The sequence below is a fragment of the Gossypium hirsutum genome, chromosome A05 (assembly GCF_007990345.1).
Source record: "Gossypium hirsutum isolate 1008001.06 chromosome A05, Gossypium_hirsutum_v2.1, whole genome shotgun sequence".
In the NCBI taxonomy this organism is placed as follows: domain Eukaryota; kingdom Viridiplantae; phylum Streptophyta; class Magnoliopsida; order Malvales; family Malvaceae; genus Gossypium; species Gossypium hirsutum.
In genome coordinates, this window is record NC_053428.1 from 86,693,184 (window position 1) to 86,718,025 (window position 24,842).

The following is a 24,842-nucleotide window of genomic DNA, read 5'->3' on the forward strand; positions in this document are numbered from 1 at the left end:
ACATTATTTCTAGCAAGCTTCACGATACAATCATACACTTTGTTGGTGTCAAGATTCAAGGCACCAAAAATATCATTACCTTTAACCTTTTTATGTATCACACGGATGAATTTTATTAATATCATTATGGCACAGGGATATCAAAATATTCATCACTAATTGTAGTTCGTTTATTATGTAACATACCGATTTTGGGCTTAGACGGAAAAGTGATTTTAAGACCACAAATACAGGGTTAAGAAATTATTTTAATATTATTTTATGTGTTATAGCATGATTATATGAGTGCATGAAAATTTTGGTGAATTAATTTTAGCGATTACATGCTTAATTACGAAAAATGACTAAATCGCGTAAAGGGTAAAAGTTTTGTTTTAGTACCCAAATGTGTTAAATACTTAAAGAATTAAAATTATGGGTTTTTAAAGACCAATTAGACCCTTGGTAATGGCATGGCCAGCCATAGGGGGACAAGAAAATTTAAAATGGTCAAATCTGGTGGATTAGGTGACTTTTTGGTAATAAAATAAAATAAAGAAAAAAGTTGTCATTTTATTTTCATTTCTTCTTCTCTTCCACCGAAAATGGCAGAAAAATGGGGGGTTTTAGAGCTTAAACTTTCAGAAACTTCAATCCCTTGCAAGTAAGTGATTTTAATGGCTTTTCTTGATAATTTTTACATTTTTGGAACCCCTAAAGCATGAGCTTTCAAAAGAGGGGACTATTTTGCAAAATGAATAAAAGTCTAGGGTTTTTCCATGAAATCATATGTTTTGTTTGCTGAGTTTTTATGGAAGAATATGAGTCTTGGTAGTGTTATAAATAACTTTTGTGAAAGAAGTTTGCATGAAAACACCTAAAAAGGGGTATTTTGCAAAGTTGTAAAACAAGTTGTAAATGTGTGAAATAGTTGAAATTATAAGTTGCTATAGTTATGAAAATGGTTCATCTAGGCTTAAAGAGTAAATAAATTGAATAAAAATCATTTTACGAGCCTAGGGACAATTTGGTAATTTTGGCAAAATTTAGGGGAAAAATTGTAAATTTGCGAAAATAGGATTTTTGGGTTAATTTGAATAATGTGAGTCCTAAATGGGGTGTATTTGAAATGATAGATCAAGGAAATTGAGATTCGGGCTTAAATCAAGAAAATACAAGGTTATGGACTAATGGTAAAAATCCCGTTTTCGTATTCAAGGTAAGTCCATGTGATTTAATAAGCATGCTATTAATGTTATTATTGTTATATTTGAAAATCTCCTTGTTATTATTGTATTGAATTATGTGTTAGTGCTAGGGTGAATGAGAAAATATTATACCCTATGAAATAATCGAAAGCTTAATAAGTCGATTTCACTTTGTGTATTTATGAAATATTGGAAATTTATGAAATATGATATCTTGTTGAGATGAGAAAATTATAGAATGATGAAATGAACTGAAAGTTCTTATGGTGACAAACCTTGTGAATTGTATGATCAATTCTTCGAACGAGCTTGACTATAATGTAACCCTTGAGAAATCCCGATTGGACCTTTGGAAATACCTAGGATACGGGCATCGAGACACTGTTGTTATGTGAGCTAGTGTAAGACATGTTTGAGACATGCATCGGCCATATTATGAAAGCCAGTGTAAGACCATGTCTGGGACATGGCATCTGCATTGAAACGAGTGCCAGTGTAAGACATGTCTGGGACATGCATCGACACGGATGTGTGAGAGCCAGTGTAAGACCATATCTGAAATATGGCATTGGCAACGATATGTGTAAAATTTCCTGATTATCCTCTGGTATTCCAAGTGGTTCAACGGATAGTTCAAAGCTTGCGATGAAAGCGAGAAGGTAAATATTTGATCATGCTGAAAAGGTACAAGCATATATTCGAAGCTTAAATGCTATTGCGAACATGAAGCAATGCACCTTTGGTAAGGATACAAATAAGTAAGTTATGCCTATGAAAATGAAATTGTGGTGACCTTGTGATTATGGTTTTATGTTTATGATGTACATGTATGTATTCTTACCATGATGTTTGAAATGTGATTGATGATTATGTGTGAAACTTTGAAGCCACATTAAATTGAGACATAAAATGTATATTCCTTTACTTGGTAGCCTAATGAACATGAAAGGAGAAATGGATTAGCATAAATGCCCATTTAAAAATAATCATGAAAGAGTGAAATATAGTAATAAAACAGTTTCAGGCAGCAGCAGTAGTCCGAATTTGAAAATACACCAAAAATAGTATAAAGTGAATTAGAGACTGAATAAAATATGAAATTGAAGCTTGTTGAGTCTAGTTGCACATAGAAAAAACAGTGTGAGCAAAAGAATTTCATATTATGAGATATTTGAAATTGTGTGAGACATAGTCAGAACAATTTTGAAATCCTCTGTTCTGATTTGAGAAAATCATTTAAAATTTTACAAAAATATTTATGAGTTATCATTTATATTCTTAGAATTCTTAATGAGTCTATTTTTAAGAGAAATAGACGGGAACATCAGCCGAGTCCCGTCTTATGAGATAATTAATTTTTAGTGAAGAGGGGTCAGAACTGTCAGACAACAAAAAAGGGTAACTTTAAGGAATAAACTGTACTAATTGAAAGAACCAAAAATTCTAAAAATTTTATGGTGAGAAGATATGTGAGTCTAGTTTCAGGGAAAATTAGTGGAAGTTAATTTGGAGTTCCGTAGCTCCAGATATAAATAATTTAGTGACTGTGATGCGAGAAAATAGCTTGACTGGAACATGAGTGAAAATGCAAATAGGGTTGTATTACTATGAGAAGCAAATTGATAAATTGCTTATTATTTTCATACGGTCTTACTAAGCTATAAAGCTTACTCCCTTCCTTTCCTTTCCTTTAGTGTTTTTAGGTTAGCTCGGGGTTGGAGATCGTTGGAGACAGCATCACACTATCAAGTCGCTACTTTTGGAATAACGATGCATATATTAGAAATTTCAAGTAAGTGGCATGTATAGGAATCTAGTGGATTGACATGTATTAATTTGCTTTGGCCAAATGCGTTGGCTTATATTGAGTTATATGTATATGGCCATGAGATGTGGCTCATATTGAGTTTGGTTTGTAAGCCTAGCTATTCATGTCATGTCTAATGTTTATAAGGTGATTATGTTTATTTACCATGCATGGTTAGCATTATAACATGTGTGTTGGATGTATGCACTATGATCAATTGAAATGGTCATAGCCATGTAGTAATTGCACATTATAAGCACAACTTGATAATGACTGAACATGAGTGCGTGATGAATAAGTTGGTAACCATAGTATAATGATAAAAGTGGTCATAAAAAGGACAATTCTTATGAATGTGAAATAAGGAGTCTAGACTTGGTATTGCATGAGTAGATGCATTATTTGTAAGAGGACATATTAATGATAAGGATGTGTCTTAATAAAGTGTTTAATCACTAAAATGATGCCATGATTTGCAATTTTGATGTGCTTAAGGTTGTAAAAGATTATGGGTAACATGAAGGCTTGGAAAATAGCCTAAGTGTTGGTGACACTGGCTAAGACACGGCCTTGTGTCTCAATCGTGTGAAGGACACGGCTTGGAGACACGGACGTGTGGCCTAGCCATGTGGGTCGATATGTATGATGACGTCATAAACAGAGAGTTACACGGCCTGAAGACACGGGCGTGTCCCTTTGTCCACACGGGCGTGTGACCCTGTTTCATGGGAAAATTTTCTAAGTCTTCCTAAAACTTCTTAAAGTTCTCGGTTTAGTCCCGAATCGATTCCGATGAATGTTTTGGGCTTCATAGCCCCAAATAAGGGACGACATGCATGTGTTTGAAAGGTTTGAATTAAAGAGATTTTATGACCCAGTTTTATATGCGTATGCTTGAGTTAAGCCCGGTAGCACCTTGAACCCTGTCCTGGCGTTGGATACGGGCGAGGGGTGTTACATACTAAGGCTTTCGAATTGCAAAGGTTTATTGCTCAAGGGGTTTTTTTTTTTAATTTTATGTTTGAATCGGTCAAGTCATCGATTCTTGATTTAATTTGTTCAATTAATTGAGTCGTCGATTTAATAATAATTTTAAAATAATAATAACCAATTGAACTAATTAAACCGCTAATTTTTATCATGAATTCTCTTCTCTCTTTTTTATCAATTTAAAGTGATTGACTATTTTTAATTATATACTATTAATTGAATCGATTGAACCATCAATTTTCAAAATCGATTATCAATTTTCAAAATCGATTCAATTGATTTAGTTTTGACAATACTAAAATAATTTTTCTAATAACAAATCAAACAAACCTTATAAGCGAATAATGTTTTATTAAAAAAATGTATTTTTTAAAATATGTTTTATATAATATGTATTTACTTAATTATGTAGTTATATGTTAAAAATGTTTTTACCATTAACAGATGCACCTTAAAATAATTTATTTGCAATTAAGCAAAAACTACTTTTTACGGATATGTCTTAATTATAATGATAATACAAATTGTATTAACACGATAAAATTTAAGTTCAAAAATTCCCCAAAAAAATTGAAATAGGTTTATCAAATCAAACCATTATAAGTGAATGCCAAAATTTCTTTGTGCATGGACCAACAGGAATGTCGTTATATAAATACATATATTGGTACATATAATAGATTTTAGTAGTATAAAATATTATTATACAAATAGATATGTCGAAAAATCATAAAAATTATAAAATTAATTTTTGGTATTATAAAATTTTACAATTTTTAATTAATACTTTTTCACAAATTTTAAAAAAAAATTTACAAAATATTTGGTTATAAAGTTGAGTTTCCAGTAAAAATTTTGATATTTGATTATAAAAATGGGTTTCCAATAGTAATTTTAGTATTTGGTTACAAAATGTTTTTAACAGGAATTTTAGCAATAATTTTATATGTGTTGGTAGTTGTTATAAAAATATTGTTATTTATATTATATAAATACATTTTGAAACCAATGACGTGACACGTTGACCTCGAACATTGATTGGCATTGATTGACGTTGATGATTAGCGTTGATCAATCAATATCAACTTTAACAAATCACATCATTAATTTTAAAATCTATTTATATAATATATAACTATCATAATCTATAAAATATAACAACATTTTATATGTATAACAAAATATATAATATATGCTAACATATTTAACATCTTCCACGGGAGATTTTAGTATTTGGATAGAAATTATGGAAGTTTATGGGTAACAAGTTAAAAGGTTTTTTTTTTAATGGAATATCACGAGAAGCTCATATTTAAAAGTTGACCCAAGAATTTTTGAATAATAAAAAGGGTAAACTATACTATTAGTTATTAATTTATGAATAAATTTTTGTTTTAATCACTTAACTAAAAAAAGTTACAATTTGATTATCGAACTATTCAAACGTTTTCATTTAAGTCGTTGAACTATTAAAAATGTTTTATTTAAGTTACTAGACTATTAAGTGTTTTTTTAAGTTTCACTAGTGAGCTTAGGGGTGAGCAAAACTTGATTTAATTTGAAAAACTCAAAAAAATTCGAATTTCGAATTATTTGAGTCAACTTAAATAAATAATTTGAGTTTTTTGAGTCGAGTTGAATTTTACAATTTAAATAAGTCGAATAATTTGAATAATAGATTGATGAAAATATCCTTTTGATCTCTGTCAATTTTGAAAATGAGCAAATTGGTCACTCTCTCAACAAAAATTACAAAAAAATTTAAATAATTTTTTAAAATTCAAAATAATTTTTGAAATTCAAGATATTTATAAAAATTCCAAAAATTTATATATATATTTTTTAAAAATTATAAAAAATCTAAAAGATATATAAAAAAGTTAAAAATTTAAAAATGTTCTAAAATAATAATTTTGACATTTAAATAAGTTAATTAATTATTCAAGTTTATCACACTAGAGTATTTTTTTATTGTTTTACTTAAAAAAAATCAAATATATATGGTTTCAATTTATGTACTCTAACATATAATTAGTTATACTATAATAAAATTTTAATTTAATATGTTTAATTTTTAATTTAATTAGAACAATTTTACTCAATTCGAAAAAAATTTAAATAAATTTAAGATAATAAAATATGACTCAAAAATTTTATCACTAAATTTGATTAAATGCTCACATAAAACAAGCTTTAAGTAGCGATTCAATGATTATTATAATGTATTCGGTATCCATTTAATAATAGTTTATTTACCCAAAATAAAAAGCTAAAAACGCACCATAAGCTCAAAACCTTTTGCGAGGACAAAGTCGTAAATTGAGCTGAATAAAACAAATTCAATCTCTACTCTCCACGCTATAAAATTGAACTCTCTTAAAACCCTAATTCCCAAATCTTCCCTCGCTGCCCGCAAATAAAGTTTCAAATTTTCTCCCATTCTTTTATTAATTTCGATTTAATTATTTTCTTTTTCTGATTCGGTGATTCCCGGAACAATGCCACCAAAGCAGCAAGGGAAATCGAAAGCCGATTTGGCGAAGAAGCAAAAAGTGGTTGAAGACAAAACCTTTGGATTGAAGAACAAAAACAAAAGCAAAAATGTTCAGAAATATGTTCAAAATCTCCAGCAGTCCGTTCAACCCAAAGCCGACCCGTCTAAAGTCGCTGCTAAGGTACCTGTCTTTCTATCTCAAAAGCAAAATATTTGAATTCACAATTTTAGTCTGTTATGAAATAATTATTCATTATAAATTCATTTTATGTTTATTATTTACTTATTTTGATATTGAATATTGAAGTAAATGCTTGTTTTAAGCCCTTCTCTTTTTTTTTTAAAAAAAAAACAAGATTCTTTTTTAATATAAATTCTCTCTGTGGAAACTCTTTAACTTTTATGAATTTACGATTATTTGTTTCTATAGGGAATAGGTATTCGTTGGATAATTCGTTCCATGTTAATTTTTTGCTTATTTTAATATTGACTGTTGAAGTAAATATTAGTTCTGATAATTTTTTTGGGTATTTAGAACAAAACTAAGTGTTTTCGAAATGCACTTTTTTATACAACAATGGTTATATTTGAAATACAATGCATTTAGCTCATCTATGCTAATAATAAAGTTATTATTTTTTTCATTGCTATAATGGAATACTTTGACTAAATTTAGTATCACAAGTGAAGTGACACCTATTTCAATTGGGTATGGTGTCACGAGTGAAGTGACACAAACTTTGAGTTTAGTGTCACAATCAAGTGACACTTTCAGTTGAGTTTAGTGAGACTAACTCAAAAAAGGTTTCAGAATCATTAAATTAAAGAATGAAGAGGTAATTGTGTAATTTAAAATTTTTATATCTAAAAATATTTATCTAAATATATATTTATATTTTAAATTAATAGTAATTTTTGAAATGGATGGTATTTTAAGGGAGAGATTAGATATTTTTTTGTTTTGTTTTGTTTTTAAAGAGCGGAAGTTATTTTGTTCAAAGATCTTTTTAGATTAGAAGGTAAAAGTAAAATTGATTTTAGGTTTTTTTTACCTGAGTTGGTGTCCAGTTAATTTGTGAGACCAAATTCTTCCTTTAAAGAATTCGCAAATTGTTATGATGAACAGAAAAAGAAAGAAGAAGAGAAAGCTAGGGAGAAGGAGTTAAATGATTTGTTTAAAATTGCTGTAACACAACCAAAAGTGCCTCCTGGTACGTATAATTTTTGTTTTTGGAGCTTAATTATCCGTTTGTTTTGTGTTTTATATTTAAAATCTGGGTTCCTTTAGTTGATAACTGAAAGTTGTGTATTGGATAGGAGTGGATCCCAAGTCTATAGTGTGCGAATTTTTTAAAGCAGGACAATGTACGAAAGGGTTTAAGTGCAAGTTCTCTCATGATTTGAATGTTCAACGGAAGGGTGAGAAGATTGATATTTACAGTGATAAGCGTGATCAAGGTAACTGATAAACATATAGTTAGTATGCAATGATTTGACTTTTTGCTGTACCAATGGGATTTTGATTTCTTTTTGGGGTTGTTTTCCTTAAGAAACGATGGAGGACTGGGATCAAGAGACACTTGAGAAGGTTGTTGAATCAAAGAAAACAGAGTATAACCAGAATAAGCCCACCGAGATTGTATGTAACTCTTTCTTTCTCAATCTTTCATTTCATAAGCTGTTGGTTGTATTCCACTGTTTATATTTTAAAATTTCTGCTCTGCTCTCTTGTATCTTCACTCTGCGTTGAAGTATAGCAATTTAATAATGCTTTTGGAAGTAGTTTAGTGTAATGAAGAGCAAAAACTTAGAAGGTAGAAAATTATATTGGCAATCAGGTTTCATTGGGTGGACTCAGTTTTTTTTACACCCAATGATGATAATCACTAAGTGTTAATTCTGTCTGGTAATGTTTTTTTTTTTTTCTCACTTGGAAGAACAAAACCTATGTTATTTGAACTTGGGTGTGAGTGCCGGATGTAGATGTGTGTCTGGCACGAGCATGCTCAACTTTTTCTATGTTTCCCCGTGAATTTTGAGAATCCTTGACGGATCTTATCTCCAATCTCATATTAGACACAGTTGTTGGGCTCAGGTATTTCCAAAAAGAATGAAGAGTCGGGCAACATAATTAAATACCAGCTAATGACCAACTCTGTTAACATAGTTTTAGTTGATTTCCCCTTTTGGCTTTGATTCTTCTCAACTCAACTGACAAGCCATTCTTAACAAATCCCATGTCTTTCTATTGTTCATGTTTGAGAAGATTTATTATTTGTGATCTGACTTCTTCATGTGGTTAGATATGTGTACCAATTCAACTTTACTTTTATAATACTTGTGACACAGGTGTGCAAACACTTTCTGGAAGCTGTTGAAAAGAAACAGTATGGTTGGTTCTGGGTATGCCCAAATGGTGGCAAGGATTGTCACTACAGACATGCCCTTCCACCTGGATATGTTTTGAAATCTCAAATGAAAGCTCTTTTGGAGGAAGAGAGTGAGAAGATTACTATTGAGGAAGAGATTGAAAACCAGGTAAATTATCTTATTTTTGTGGCGAAGTTCTGATTTGATCCTTTTCTTTTTTTTCTTTCTTCCCTCAATCAAAGGACCATTTAACTCATATGTGTAAACTAGTTATTGTTTTTTGTACTGGTATTTGATCATTGTGTAATTGTTTCTGTTTTTTCAGCGTTCTAAAACAACGTCATTGACACCAATGACTACCGAGCTATTTATGCAATGGAAGACGAAAAAGATGGAAGAAAGAGAGGTTAGTTTGGCTGCACAACGAGCAGACAGGGCTAAGAATGATCGCATGAGGTATTATCTTCCTGCTGGTTGATCTGTGTTAACATCTACCATTTGAGCAATCTTATTTATTTGTTTGTCAATTTCAGTGGTCGTGAATTGTTTCTATCGGATGCAAGTTTATTTGTGGATGATGCTGAGGCGTATGAGGCATACCATAGAGAAGAACCTGAGGATACTGAGCAGAAGGTAATTCTTATACCATTAATCTTTGTTACCATTGATAACTCTGTCAGCCAAAAACTTGTTTTTCTAGTCAGTAGTCGGTCTACATTGCTCTTCTATCTCCCTCTCTGTCCACCTAGGGATGGAAATAGAGTGGGGTGAGACAAGGTGGTCTTTTGCGACCCGACCCGACCCTATTTTCATGCATCTCGCTCCGAACTCGACTTTATTAAAAACTTTAATGCCCAAACTTGATCCCAAGAAAGAAAACTCCTAGACCCCACCCTGCCTCAAAATATTACATAATTCTATATATTATTAATTTTTACAAGATCAAATAAGATACATATATACAAATTAAGAAAACCTAATCAAAATTGGTAAAAAAATAGTTCAAATTTGTAAAGTCTTAAAATGGAAAAGAAACCTAATTAAATTGTATAAAATAGTTATAAAATTAAATAGGGGTATTTTGGTAATTTTCTTGGGCATGTTTGATTTAAGCCCACCCTACCCAAACCCAAAATTCAATTGAATACCTGCCAGCCTGAATCCAAAATTTAATTGAGAATCCACATCACATCAAACCCGATAAGAAAACCCATCCTATAGAGTCGGTTGAATCAGAATCTGATGGGTCTGGATTATTTTGCCATCACTATCTCCACTTGCCTACCTCAATGCACACATGCACAAAAAGCCCTATATGGGAGACATTTTTTGCGTCGGAGGAACAGCAACCTTGAGCCTTGTAAATTTTCTTATTTTTCTTTGATTTTAATACCTGCCTGCTTTGGAACACAACAGAACATGCATCTAGAACTCTAGATACTTTATATCCACAAGCTATGTTAATTGGACTCTGATGGTGGGTATCAGGCATGTGTAAGTTTAATGTTTTTCCAAGATTCTCCTTGTATATGGAGGGTCTTTGGAGGATCACATCATCATATTCATGTCCAAATAAACATGAACACTGGCACTTCAAGAAAAATGAAGAGTTTTGTGGACATGCTTATTTATTATTGTATGTGGCATGTTAGACATGAAGTGCTGGATTTATCGTGTTTCACAGTGTAGCCATGTATTGAAATATTGGAAACTCATTATTTGATTTGTTCTCTAAACATTCATTGGTGGTGCAACTGTTAATATGACAATTGAACTATCCAGCTATGCTATATTAACTAGACTTGGGCATAATTGTCGGATATGATAAACTTACATTTGTGTCCTGATCTTCAAGAAAAATGAAGAGTTAAGAGTAACATATAGCTACTATGAAGCTGGTTGTGGATTATTCCATGTGTTGGTTATAGGAGACTTCACCATTGGGGGGTTCTTTGGATTTGCAATGCTTTTGAGCGTTGATTGAAACAGAATCTGTTATTTATCTTTGATCTCAGACATCAAATTTTAATTGGAAACATGCTAAAATCATCTGTTTTACAGTGGGTAGAAACTCGTATATTTACTGAGGATGAGGATCATGAAAACTTAAAATGCATTTCATATATTTCTTCTCAGCTCACTTTCAGTGTCTTCAATTTCAGGGCAAGGATGACACAACGGGAGCTGGGCCGAGTGGCACAGCTAGTGCAGCTACTGATTCTGAAGATATCCTTCTTGATGATGACGACGACGATGATGAACTTAACATGGATGAGCTGAATGAACTTGAAGCTAGTTTGTCAAGAACATCCATTCAAATTCAGGAACCAGGTAATCCAGCTTCATCTTGAGAATCCATTTTTCTTGAAGGGTTAGCATAAAACTCCATAGAATCTTGAAGCATTAAGAGTGTGTAAACCTAACGTTTAACCGGGAACGAGAAACAATTTGTTTGAAACTGGAAAGATGTTCTGTCGTGCACCTTATTTTGGCTCATTAATGTTAGTCAAGTTTTGCTTCTTGTAGCCTCTTCATGCAAACATCTTTAGTTGACAAATAAGCTTCACAATCCAATCATTGGATTTGGGTGTAACTTGTATTTGTTCGACATGGATTTTCTTTTAAATGGTTCTGGAGGGTCATATCTTATTCTCATGTTCAAAAATGTTTCGGAACTGAGTGCTCCAAAGAAGCCGAAGAGTCAGGGCAGTCCTTTGCATTATCAATGGTAGTTTATTCAAACTCTTGGCATGAAAGTGTTTTAGTATATTCCTTCAATGAAAGTTTTACTTAATTTTAAAATTTTATTAAAAGGAATGTACTACAAACTTTCATGCCAAGAGTTTGAATAAACTAAGTAAAATTTCTTTAAAAAGGGTTATTTGTTTACGGTAACGAGGCTAAATTTGGCAGTAAAGAAAGGTGGTAGGACCTACTACGTCCTTTTTTAAGAAAAAGGGTACCAGAATTTATAACCAATGTGAAGTTGTCTTGATTTCCTTTAAAAAAAATGAAAATTTTGATAAATAATAAAATAAAATCTAGTTAGGAATATTTTTTGGATTAGGCCTTGAGTGATTTGGGTTGAAAAGTTTCCTGTTGAAGCGCTAGTTTTAATCCCCGCTTCCGCTGGGGTTTCTAATTTTCCCTATAAAATTTTAGTTAATTAAGGTAAAAATTAATTGTAAATTAAAATTTATTATTATAAAAATTAAATATATTATAATTTTTTAATCAGGTATAATAAGCTAATGCGAGGGTTAGTTTGTAGATCAATCACTTTAAATAAATTATTTAAATATTAAAAATTTCCTAACATGTAGAATAAATTACTTTTTTTAAATTTATTAATAAACATGACATATGTGTTGAGTTAGAAGAATAATTAAAACTGCAATGAACATATTAAAAATAATATATAAAATAAATCTTAGCCTACAAAACAGTAAATTTTATTTTAAATATAAAAATATTAATACAAAATTTAACACATTTTTCTCTATTCTTTATTTTTTTCTCCCATTTTCTTTTTATTTTTTTACTGAATAATAATTTATAGTATGTTAAACAAATTAAAAATAGCCCAATTGTTTTTTTCTCTTTTAATTAAGTTCTTTTTTTTCCTTTCCATTTCTTTTCTTTGAACCCCAAAGAAAGGTAGAAAAAAAAGTGAGGTGTTCATTGGCCTAGTTTGGATTGAATTTATGCAAGATACTAATATATTTTATGTTGCTTAAGTCTAGCTGATTTGAAATATGAATGTAAAATTCTGTTTAAACTCGTTCATATTTACAAAAGGTCAAACCAAATCTATTTTAAGATTGTCCATGTAATTTTTTAAAAATATTTATATTATTTTAATTGAATATATAATAATTTTTTTATAATGTTATACTAATATTATTTTAATGTTTGCATTAGAGTGATATTATATATTCAGTATAAATTTATTTTTTGTGTTATAAATTATATAATATATAAAATTAACATAATATAAAATATTATAAACTTAAAAATAGATTGAGTTGAACTTGGGCCTTGAATATTTAAGTTAAAAGGTGACTTATATTTTAAACGAGTTTAATTTTTTTTGTTTAAATCTATTTTTTAGGTTTAATATTTTTATTTAAACCTTATTAAATTTTAGATGAACCTTTAACTTTAGAATAATAACCATTCAAAAAACTAAACAAATCAGGAGCATTTTTTGGAATGATAATTGTTAAGAATGTATAATATTTTAAATTAAAATAATTCTAATCATTATTTTAATTTATTAATAATTTTAATTATCAATTGAGAATATATGTAACTTTTAACGTTGCGTTTTGTTTTTCTAAGAGAAGCATTCAAAAAATAACTTTTAGAAAATGGATTGTTTTGAAAAGTCATCATTTTTAGTATTCAGATAATTTTGTGAAAAATATTTTTCATTGTTAAATAAATTTTCTTAAAAATTATTTTCTAAAAATTATTCTTAGTGAAATAAACACAACATAAATATATTTGTTACAAAATATTATAGTAACATTATCATATATAAACTTAATAATAAAATTGTAAATTAAATTTTAATTTATTATGAGTGGAAAATGACGCATTAGAATTGGTAGGAATAAATAAAGTGAAGAATGGTTTAAACAAATACTCATATTTGATTTAATTAAATTAATCATATTTTATATCATAAAACATCTATTATTAAATATTTGTAGATTGTAATTTATATTTATTATTAAAATATTAATATAAATATTTTTCGATAATATATTAAGAATATTACTTAAAATTTAACATTATTATTTTCAAAATTTTAATTATTAAAATAAAATTATAAAATTAAATAATTTATTAGAATAATTATTTATTATATTATAAACAATTAAGTATGTATGTTTAATCATATTAAAAATTATAATATTTTATATCAACATTTAATATTTTTAAATATGTTTAAAAATTAAAATTAAAATATTAATATAATAATATTAGACTTGATTCAATTTAATTTTTATATAAAAATAAAATTACTCACAAAAGAACTCTTTAGAAAGTGACTTACCAGTTTCAAAAGGATAAATCAATTACAAGAAAAGAGACTTATTTCCTGTAAATTATTTTCCATTGAACAAGTTATTTTTCCATGAAACAATCATAGGGAAATGCATAAAACATTTTCCGTGAAACTAAGACACCCTAAGAGTAGATTTGGGTACCACAAATTAATTAGATGAAAGTGTAATTATTTGGGCATTAATTATATTCACTTGTAATTATGAGGAATTATAAATTCCCACATGGTATAACATTGTGATTCATTAGATTATGTTTGGTAATGTAAATTATAATCACATAGTTACAATTTTTTTTAAATGTTAATTATTATAAAAATGTTATCAATAATACTTGAGAATTTTTTTTAAACAAGAAGTAAAAATTAAAATCAAATAATCATATGTTAATTTAAAAAAGGAGTCAGACAATATGATCATTGATAAAAGTAACAAGAGAAGCAAACATTATATGCAATTTTATATAATTACTTGAACATTCCATATTTGTTGGGTTATTCTCTTTCTAGCATTTAACATATACTTTTTATCATGATTTCTTGATCCTTGACTAATTTCTTAATTACCTGAATCAAAATTTGAACCTGTATCATTGAGACTATTGAGATTTTTTTCATGTACTCTTCAAGTATTGATAATCCCAATTTCCCTTATGAATGGATTTATGAAGTATGTAATAAGCTGGTGTCATATTACCATGTGTTGAGACCGAGGAAGGCAAATAGGAGTGCCAATGAGGTTAAAAAATGCCAACCAAGGCACTAGAAGAGTTCTCGAGATATCAAGGGTTTGGGCCTCTAATAAGGGTGGCTAAGCTTCTAGAGGTAGGAGAAGTCTTTAGAAGATTGGAAAAGCATTCAGAATGGTGGTGCAACTTAAGGAACCCTCTAGAACTGAGAAAACTCGTAAGCAGCAATGGATAAAGGAGAATTGGGTTGCTAGGGAGTTAAAACCAAGTTAGTAGGGCTAGGTGAGCAAGCACGCCAAAACTGCCTTGGGTATGCTAGAAGGGCATGGAGCGCAAGAGAAGCACTAGAATCGATTGGAACCTTCCAGTACTTACCAGAAGTGCCTAGAATGGGCTAGGGTGCATGAGAATGGCTTAAAATGGCCTTAAATCGCCTTAGAAGGCAAAAAAAAATGCCTTAGGGAGATATATTAGGCTATAATTGATCCTAGCCATCCATGTGGGACATTTCTAATAGTAGGATCAAGTTGGGGTTGCCTATAAATAGGGTGGCATCAGAGTTGTCCAAGGGTTGAGTTACTTACCCAAGTCAAAAGACATGCTCGAAATATGAGAAAGTTTGGACAAGTAAACAAAGCTTGAAAAATGAGCTTGGGTAAAAATGTCAGCCCGTTTTCTATTCGGGTTGAGCTTTGAATAGAATTTTTGAAACCCAAACCTAACTCGGTTATATATGCATATATTTTCATATTTTATAAATACAAATTTTTAGTATAGAAAATTAACCTCAAACCCAAATATCTTAAACCCAATATCCAAACCCATTCTTACACAAAAACCAAGCCCAAGCCCAAAGCCATAACAAAGCCTAAAATCTAGTTTCTACTTTCTTACCTATCAATCTAACCTGCCATCAAAGAACATGCAATTTTAAATTCTATCCTTCATCCTCTCTTTATTTTAATCCTTCAAAAACATCCTATTTCTCTCCATTTAAAAAAAGAAAATAACTTAAGAGCCTAATTAAAAAAATAAATTAGGCATTTGCCTATTTATTTGTATAATTGTATCATTTATGTTGCTCCATTTTATTTTTATTTCTCACTTGTTTACCTTTAGTTTTTTTAACCCGAGCCCAATCTACTAATACCACTTCAATTTATCTGTCCAATGCTGCCAGAGCAAAAGATGGACAGCATGAGATTTCTCTACAGCAAGGGCGTCCTTTCTTGCTCCTCCGATGCTCCTCCCATCACTACTTTCCTTGAATCCCTTCCAGGTACTAAAACCCAAACCCATTTCCATCTCTTTCCATTCTTTTTCAGTCAACAAAAAAAAAGAAGAAAAATCTTACTGAAAATTTGCAAAACACTTAATTAAATTAAGTTTTCCCACTCTCAGGATCTTACACAACAACTAGAACGCATGAAAATGGAACAACCCTTTTGTTTTGGGAGAGACATTTAAAAAGATTGTCGAATTCTACAAGAATTCTACTAAATTCAAACCCAGAACTCATATTCAAGACGAACAAGAAAAGCCCATTGTTATTTTCTCCTTTTCCTGTCACTGCATTGAAATGGGAGTCAAGGATTCGGTCATTGGTTAGTAATTCATTGAGTCAAGTTTTACCCATTGCTCTCAAGGAGAGGTCTAAAGGGGAGGAGTTGGCGGTTACTGCTCTTGTTTCTGGGGATATCGAGAAGCTGAAGGCAATGAAGAATGTTGGTGGTGGTGGTGATGATGATGATAAAGGAGTTTTTCAGGTTCTTGATCTTCATTTGCATATAGGGAGTTATATTCCTCCTGTGTTTGGGATAGAAGAAAGTGGAGCACATTTGGCTTTGGTGGGTCACGGAAGGGATCTTGCCGATGCTAAGTATTCAGATTGGGTAAGGTTAGAATTGCTTGTAATTCTTGTATTAGTATCCTGTCTTTATTTATTTATTTATTTATTGTCATAATCATATTTAAAATTTTTAATATTTCTATAAATTTCTTGGGAACATTTCACAATTAAATCATTTTGATACATTCATATATCCATATCTTTTTCATGTTACTTTTACATCTGCAATATGTTTTAGTTACATTTTTCATGTGTTGTTGGTGTATGATATTGCCAAGTTGCATTTGGAAGAAAATAAGTTGAGATTTTCATGAAAATGTGAAAATTTAAGATGCAGGTGGAAGAAAAACGTAAATTGACTTATTGAGGTTGTTTCGTCTTTCTTTTTGGTGGATAATTTATGTTAGTCGGACTTGGATGTGAGAGTCAATTACAAATATATGTCCAACATGGGTATGCACAATTTTTCCCAAAATTTCTATGTATATCGGATAGAAATATCAATGCCAGGGTATGCATTGGACATGGATATCGGATAGAAATATGAAGAGTTGGACCAAGATAATTATATATATATGCGTATATATGTGAACTTTTTGGTTTTCTTTATATCTTTTCGATATTTTGTGATGAACTTTCGATTTGACAACTTTACACTCTGCATAGGTTAAGGAAGCCATTGGAGAAATTGAGGCCTCCTTCAGTGACTGAGCTCTTGTTGTCTAACGATGGTGATCGAATACTTGAAGGCTGCATGACAAACTTCTTTGTCATATGCCAAAGGGTAAGTGTTCAAGAATTCAGAACCTACACTTGGAAGGGTTTATTAGGGTACTTTGACACTATTTTTCTTAAAATACTTGTATTCAACACTTGTATCCAAGACTTTCTCAACAATAAGTATGGGGGATATGATATGACCCTTGTATTTGGAAAATTTAGAAGAAAAAGAAATTTACACATATCAGTGCTGGACACTCATACAACTGCCAGAAACATAGAATTATGTGAATGACTTGTTTGCTCTAAGCATTATATTGGGAGTATATGTTTCATGCATCGAATGATTTTCTGGTTTTAGATGCCAACTTTAGGAGAAAGATTAAGATAGTAGTTTGAACTATGTTATTCCAGTTTTTCATTTTTCTTGAAGTACTTTTGTTCGAGATTTGTGTCCAATGCATATTCAGATATGGGTATGTGGATATGATTATGTGGATATGATTTGGATTCATCAAATACATAGAAAAACATAGGAAAAAAAAACATATTTGATACACACTTGTATATGATACTCATACCCAGGTCTAAGAAACATAGGTCTAACAATCTAAGAGCCTGGCTGAATTGTAGAAAAATATGGATTTTCATGATATTTTACGACTATTTTATAGCGATTTTCATTCTGTGTTGTGTTGGTGTAGCTATGGGTGTTTATGTGCTTCCTTTGTTCTTCTCTTAATTTTATTATCTGTATTCTCCTATGGCATTTGCTTTTAGGATATGAGTGAAGCAGAGGGGAAATACCTGGATGGCTACAATAATGTGTATTCCGTTGAAGTACAGACGGCGCCTGTTTCCGATGGTGTTCTTCCCGGTGTTATTCGGGAACTGGTAATTGAGTAAGCTCTTCTCTCATATTCGAAATTCAATTTTCTTTTATTTGTTCTTTGTTATCTGAAAGGAATCATTCAACTAAAGTCTTTGCTTCATATAAAATTTAACTTATGTCAGTTGGATTTGGGTGTTTGTTAGATATAGGTGTGTCAGATGCGCTTATATTAATTTTTATTTTAGTTTTTTTCATGTATTTGAAGATCATATTCTCATATTTAATGTCCGAAAATGTGTCAAATGTACTATAAGAAAATGAAGAATCAAAGTTACATAGAATTTACTATGTTCATTCAGTATCATTTCTATTTTGTGTCAATGGCATGTTGACTTCGAAGCTGGTAAGCCCTCTACTAAATTACTCGTATCCAAACCTTGTAAAGATCTTAGATTCTTACATGATTGATTGCTGGTGCAGCGCTCTTGAGGTGGATCAGTGGTATAAGTGTAGGATACAAACATAAGTCTACTCAATTTTTTTCAAACATTTTCATGAATTTGAAAGATTCTTGGAAGGTCATATTTTCAGTCATGTCCAAATGTGTCAGACATGGATGGCAGATACGAGTAATTCAATCTACTAGAATTAAACAAATAATATGCATCTACTATGATCTTCTGTGCTAAATTGTGAACTGTCCAATCCGATCCGTGCAGAGTATGCCATAGCAAAGGCATCCCAGTTTGTGAAGTTGCACCATCATGGGAAAAACATCGACTTTGGGAAGAGGCATTTGTTACCAGTAAACTATTTTCTATTTTATAATTTTTTGGTTGGATTTGCCATCATTTTTCTGCATTGTACATGCAAATGCACGTAAGCAATAGGTAAAATTGTTTTAAAGTGACTGAGAAAACAGTGCTGTTCAAAAAATACTTGTGTTTTAAAATGACAGTGAAGAAACGAGCTATTTAGTACTTATCATGTTTTAGAAAATGTTGAATTTTTCTTCTTATGTTTCTTTAAGCATTTTTAAATGTTAAGGGTACTGCATTTAAAATTTACAAATTTGCTTCAAAATCAAATGTAAAAGGGCTAAATTGTTCACTTTTGAAGTAGAGGTACTAATGTTCTCTTCAGCCTATGGTACATGGACCTGCTAGGTAGTTTAATCTTTTTATTGAAGGTTTGGGAATTATACCTCCATAAATGTGTGTTGGATCCAGGTGTTGGACATGGATGCTTCATAGAAAATGAAAAGAAACAATTAGGATCTGATAATATGCTGAATTAAATCGCTAGGCTTTGATTTGTATTTAAGGCTGAAGATTTAAACAATAAAATCAATTGAAACAATACACTCTTTTTGCAGATAGCTTGAGAGTTCTACAGCACGTGGAGACTATTAAAGTTCCTCAGCCATGGGAATCTCTCAAATCAAAATGTTTCGAAGGAATATCATGGATTGAGAAAAAGTTTGAGGTGCGTATCTTTTTTATGACGGCATTAGGGACCTGGGATTTTAAACTGTGTTGTTTTCCTATGTTTTTCGAATTCAAGTTTTGGGTAGCAGATATGAATGTGTCCAAAATGGGTGTCTTCAAAAAAAATTTTGAAAGTTTTTTCCACGTAATTGGAGGGGTATTTGAAGGGTTATATCTCATACTCATGCAACCAAAATGCGTTGAACATAGGTGTTGGACACAAGTACTTAAAAGAAATGAAGATTCAGAGCAACATAGTTTTTTTTTCTCATAACTGTTCTTTTTTGTTGAAATAGCAGGGTCCCGGGATTATCACAAAAGTCATCCAGGTAAAATTCAATGAGTACAGGTTATTTTAAACTATACAACTCGTATAAAAGTTCATGTGTTTTAGTATTGCACATATTTGGAATAAAATAGAGAGAGAACATATTCGAGTATGGGTTGCCATTTTGCATGAGAAGCCACATTGTTTCTTGACTCATTTTGTTTGTGTTTGTTGATTGTTTATGTTCGAATGGAAGTGTAGAAAGAGATCATGGAGAGAGCCAGCACGGAAAGCCACCCATTAAATGAATCCATATAACGGACATTGAAATTTCATGTGTCATAAGATCATCTGTGAGCGAGCCGCAAAGCTTGCGTCATGCCATAAGCATAAATCCCCGGTTTAATTCGACTGAAACAAAGGTAACTTGGCTTGCATTCGCACAAGAATCATAGTCATTTTGGCTATACACTGAATCATATTCTTGTATATTTGCTCTTCATTGCCAATGTGGATGGAAGTTGGGTGTTGTTAAGAGGCTTTAAAACTTGTGATGATAGTAATGCAATGTGAAGGTTCCATGGTAATATTCTTATAAAGTGGAGTGTATGTGATTATTTGGAACCTGCTATTTATGAGATGAGCAATAATGGTTTAGAATGCATGCATCCATGCAGGGGTGCTTGAACATATTATGGCTTACCCACCTTGTTTTGATACCCTGTTTCTTTCTCTTTGATTTTCAGTCAGAATTATACATGCAATTTCCAACACAGTAAAAATGGTTTCTTTCATTCTTAAAAATCAATTAAATAATTGAGCTCCAAGTCGAGCGCCATAACCGATAATTTGATACATCAATTTTAATTTGGTGTAATTATGCATGTTTATGTATATATTTAAATAAATAAATGCATCATTTTGTTTTTATATTAGATAAATGTAATTATTTGTGATTGTAATATGGATGATAATATTTTTAATTTATGAAATTTGAATATATATATAATTAAAGTTAATAAATAACGGTCCACGTTATAATAAAGTTGTAGCTTTGAGTTTATCCCCAAATTTATTTCAAACTAAGCTCAAGTTTTAAAACAAAAACCGATCGGATTTGATTATACTTATTATTTTGTTGTTCCAATGGAAAAAATAGATTTGTCAATTTTAGATATAAAAAGAAATTGAAGAAATCCATATCGATGGGGTTTATGATGGAGGAGAGGTGAAAATGTAAGAGAGAGGATGAAAATGGAAGAATTTGAAAGGAAAATGGGTATTCAATAATACTTTAATTTAATCTAATATATTTTATTTAATATTTAATTTAAATTTTTTATATAATTGAAATTTTCATATGTTAAATTTTGATTAACTGAAGAGATTTTTATTTAGCCTATAATAGTTACGGGACTATAATTTAAATATTTAGTTCGACAAAAAAAAAGTTTATGTATCTACTTCAAAAAAGTGGTATAATTTAAGGGTTCTTATTCAATTAAACCTAATTAAAACATAAAACAAAACATGATATAAAATGACAGAAGAAGGAAAAAAAATGAATACATAAATGTAATAAAGTTTATAATATATAAACAAATTGTGATTTTGTTTGGTGTCAAACTCAATTAATTAAGTAAAAAAAAAAAAGCTAAAAATGTATGACTAAGTGTTAAACTCAAAATATACCACCCACTTAGAAAATGATAAGAAAAGACATATTACGTGTAATTCATTTTATTTTTAGCTAATAAATTTAACACTTAGTCATAATATACCACCCACTTAGAAAATTATTTTATTTTTTTCTCAAAATGTATATTTTAAAAATTTTAATATATCTTTCTTATTATTTTCATTCATTTCACAATTATCGATTCTACATGTAATTCATTTTAAGTTATCTCAAACTAGTGGAGGGTTGATTGGACATTTATAATTAGGCTTCCAATAATTTGTAACTAAGTTTCAATTCTACTCTTATTAATTACAACATTATATAATCATGGAGTTATTCCACGATTTAACTCTCGCTTATTATGTATCATTATGAAAGCTACTTGTTAAGTGCTTGTCCAATAACAATGTCATAAGTGTGTTACCCTTATATGATATCATTAGTCTTTTTGGGATAAAATATGTTATCCCAATGTGATTCTATTTTATCTCATGGTTTTCATTACATCTTTTGATATGACAAAGTCAATTACTAACAAATAGTAATTAAATCATTTGTCATATGACAAATGACTCGTGGCCATTTTCATTTTTCATTAACCATGTAATGTTAATAAGAGAGTATCATTTACCCTTATATGGCTATGATTCCACTGCTGTGGAATGAGGCTACATCATACAATAGTCGTATACCCAACGTACTAGCTCTCAATTCCTTATCTATTTGAACTCAGGCTTTTAATACATCAAAGTATATAAGTTATGCATATATAGTTTATCATCCACTTAGGATTAAGGTATGTCATACTATGAATGTCACAAGTAAATAAATCCATAAACGGATCTGGGATAATTCAACTTGAGTGTTGTTCGTTGTATTGTTAGTTTAGACAATGACATCTATGTCTCTATCTTTGACCTGCCACAAATTGTAGTGGAAATTTAAATACTTTTCGACATTTTATGAGATTTTTTCTAGCCGTTTTATGTTTATTTATTGCATTTTCAGTATTCGTAGCTCATATATAAATATTAGCAAAATAAGCATTTTACGCATGTTTTAAGTTTTTTGACGACCCGTTAGACTAATTCAGACCTCGAGAATGACTAATAGGCAATTTAAGTGTGTAGGATACCATTTTAGGATGGTCATGTCACGACACAAGGAGGTTTATGTTGCAACACAAAATTTCGAAGCTGCCAGAGCTGAAAAACCACCCCACGTTGTGACAAGGGATTTTCCCAACGTCACGATGACTCGACGAACTTGGAAAGAATATCTTCATAGCGACGTTGCGAAAGGAGTTTCCTGATGTCACGATGACACGAGTAAACTTGGGAATATTCAATCGAATTTGGACGACCACATAGGGTTATTTCCTCTAATTGAACTCTAATCACTCCAATGGCATTTTAGGCATCTAACATCCTAATTTTCTTATATAAACAACTTTATAACCTCATTAGAGGGGGTTAGACCTAGACAAACAATTTTATTTACTTTGTTTTTGTTCAGTTTTATTTTTATGTTCCTATAGTTAGAATCTTTTTTATTCTGATGTGAAGACGATTGCGAGCGAAGATTGCTCCGAAACCGTGCTTCTATTCACGAGCTTTCTCTTATCTCTTATTCTTTTATTTATATTTTCGTTAAACTGATCAATTAGCATTGTATGAATATTAGAATAAATTATTATACTTTATTTATATTTGACATGTTTCAGTTATAGAACTGATTTATTGATTAAGCAATTATTTATCTAAAATTGAGTGTTTATTCAAGAGTATTTAATATAATAGGAAGTGACACCCCTAATAGAATATCTAGACAAGTGAAACCGGAAGGGTATCTTGTCATATATAACTTGTGTCAAATGGTGAGAGACCGGAAGGGTGACTAGGTGGTAATCCTTAGTAAAGATGAGACTTGACGAGTATTCTTATTAAGCGTGATAAAGACTCAATTAAGGTTAATTAATGGCTTAATTAGATAATTAGGTATTTAATCGATCATAGACTTAGAGCTCGTATCGTTGACACTAGGAATAAGAAATTCCATTAGATTAATTTAGGTTTAGTAATTTAATTAGTTTAATTAAGATTTCAAATTGGATTCACACTACTAATTTGTAACTTGATTAGATTAGTAATTATTTTTCATAATTAATTTAATAATAAATTTCTCCAATCTGCAATCCCTTGGGTATGATCCTCGAAATATTTACCAACGTTCCGTTGTAACACATCTATATTACAATTTGACATGTTCGCTTGCAGATACCACACTAATTTTATATCTTTTTATTTTCACGATTATCACTCTAAATGTTCACACGTTTGGAGGCGGTCAAGTTGTTGGCGCTGTTGTCGAGGATTGCGACGGTGAAAATTGTTATTAATTTAATTGCTTTGTAAAATAATACTAGTCGAAAGATATATGAGTTAGATAGTTTTCCAATTTTTAATTAATTTTGTTATTTTTATTTATTTAATTTTTTAGATACCTTGTCGATTATTTAATTTAATCATGGATGCAGTTGATGATGAATTTGATGATGATAGCAATTGGGACTAGGAACACGAGATGTTTGCATGGTACGATTACGATCAATGGGAAATTATGAAAAACCAAAGATTGCTCACGATAGAGTTGCTCCAATGAAGAAACGAAGCTTTGACGAGTTATGACGAAGAATACGACATTCCCAAATACCCAGTTTAGCAAGAATTTGACCTAATCATGGATGATAAGGTATACCGGAATTTGTATGAGCAACATAGACATAATAACAGATCACGATGGTCGAACAGAGCCTCAACGAACCAATGAAGTCATGATCAAAGGTGTAGAGATTATGAAGATTCATACAAATTTCCCCTGGAGTCGGTGAAATATAGTCCTTTCGCCTCAAGTTAGAAGTCTAAGCTAAATTAGAGGAAGTCCAAAGACAATCAAACCAGTTAAAGACATAGAATATCCAACCAACCTCTCTCATAATTAGCATGAGATAGTTTCATGCGAGGCAACCATGTCAGCCTACACTGCGGATGTGGTGGAAATAATAGAACTGTTGGTACAAATATTGGAAATGAAAAAAATCACCGACACAACAAATATAGGAACGAATTAGAAGTGATTGAACATAATGTTCCCAACTCAGATCATGAGAACCATTGTATTGTCATCAATTACTTCGAGTTAGATGATAATAGTCAAGAAGAGTTTGGAACTGGAGACCAATGGGAGATGTTGAATATAGCCGAAGGCATCTCTAATCCAATTAACATAGAGATAGACATAGCTATAGATGTAGATGTAGACGTAGATGTAGATGTAGATGTAGACGTAGAATTAGAAGTAGATCCAAGCACTAACATAGAGCTTAACCAAATTCTGA

At 30.6% G+C, this 24,842-nt stretch overlaps 2 protein-coding genes and 1 long non-coding RNA gene across 6 annotated transcripts; all 3 read left to right on the forward strand.

Moving 5' to 3' along the window:
- Window positions 1–539: 539 nt before the first annotated feature.
- On the forward strand, window positions 540–3,161 carry LOC107961157 (uncharacterized). The gene is made up of 3 exons (XR_001701198.2): window positions 540–643; window positions 1,116–1,198; window positions 2,882–3,161. It is a non-coding gene; the product is annotated as an uncharacterized lncRNA (long non-coding RNA).
- A 3,130-nt stretch (window positions 3,162–6,291) lies between these two features.
- Window positions 6,292–11,373, forward strand: LOC107960498 (zinc finger CCCH domain-containing protein 11). Its single transcript, XM_016896838.2, has 8 exons — window positions 6,292–6,659; window positions 7,605–7,689; window positions 7,796–7,936; window positions 8,029–8,117; window positions 8,828–9,016; window positions 9,174–9,304; window positions 9,382–9,481; window positions 11,011–11,373. Exons 1-8 carry the CDS (start codon window positions 6,483–6,485, stop codon window positions 11,197–11,199), a joined length of 1,101 nt encoding a protein of 366 aa, XP_016752327.2. The 5' UTR covers window positions 6,292–6,482; the 3' UTR covers window positions 11,200–11,373.
- A 3,825-nt stretch (window positions 11,374–15,198) lies between these two features.
- Window positions 15,199–20,454, forward strand: LOC107957156 (uncharacterized). Of its 4 annotated transcripts, none has more exons than XM_016892601.2 (8): window positions 15,199–15,887; window positions 16,010–16,505; window positions 17,124–17,241; window positions 17,958–18,079; window positions 18,729–18,814; window positions 19,385–19,494; window positions 19,793–19,825; window positions 20,021–20,454. In XM_016892601.2, the coding sequence occupies exons 1-8, from the start codon at window positions 15,779–15,781 to the stop codon at window positions 20,066–20,068; spliced, it is 1,122 nt and encodes a 373-aa protein (XP_016748090.1). In that variant the 5' UTR covers window positions 15,199–15,778; the 3' UTR covers window positions 20,069–20,454. The 4 variants fall into 4 exon arrangements, with proteins under 4 accessions (XP_016748090.1, XP_016748087.1, XP_016748091.1 ...); XM_016892598.2 differs by having other exon boundaries at window positions 15,200–15,887; window positions 20,026–20,454; XM_016892602.2 differs by having other exon boundaries at window positions 15,201–15,887; window positions 19,796–19,825.
- The last annotated feature ends 4,388 nt before the right edge of the window (window positions 20,455–24,842 follow it).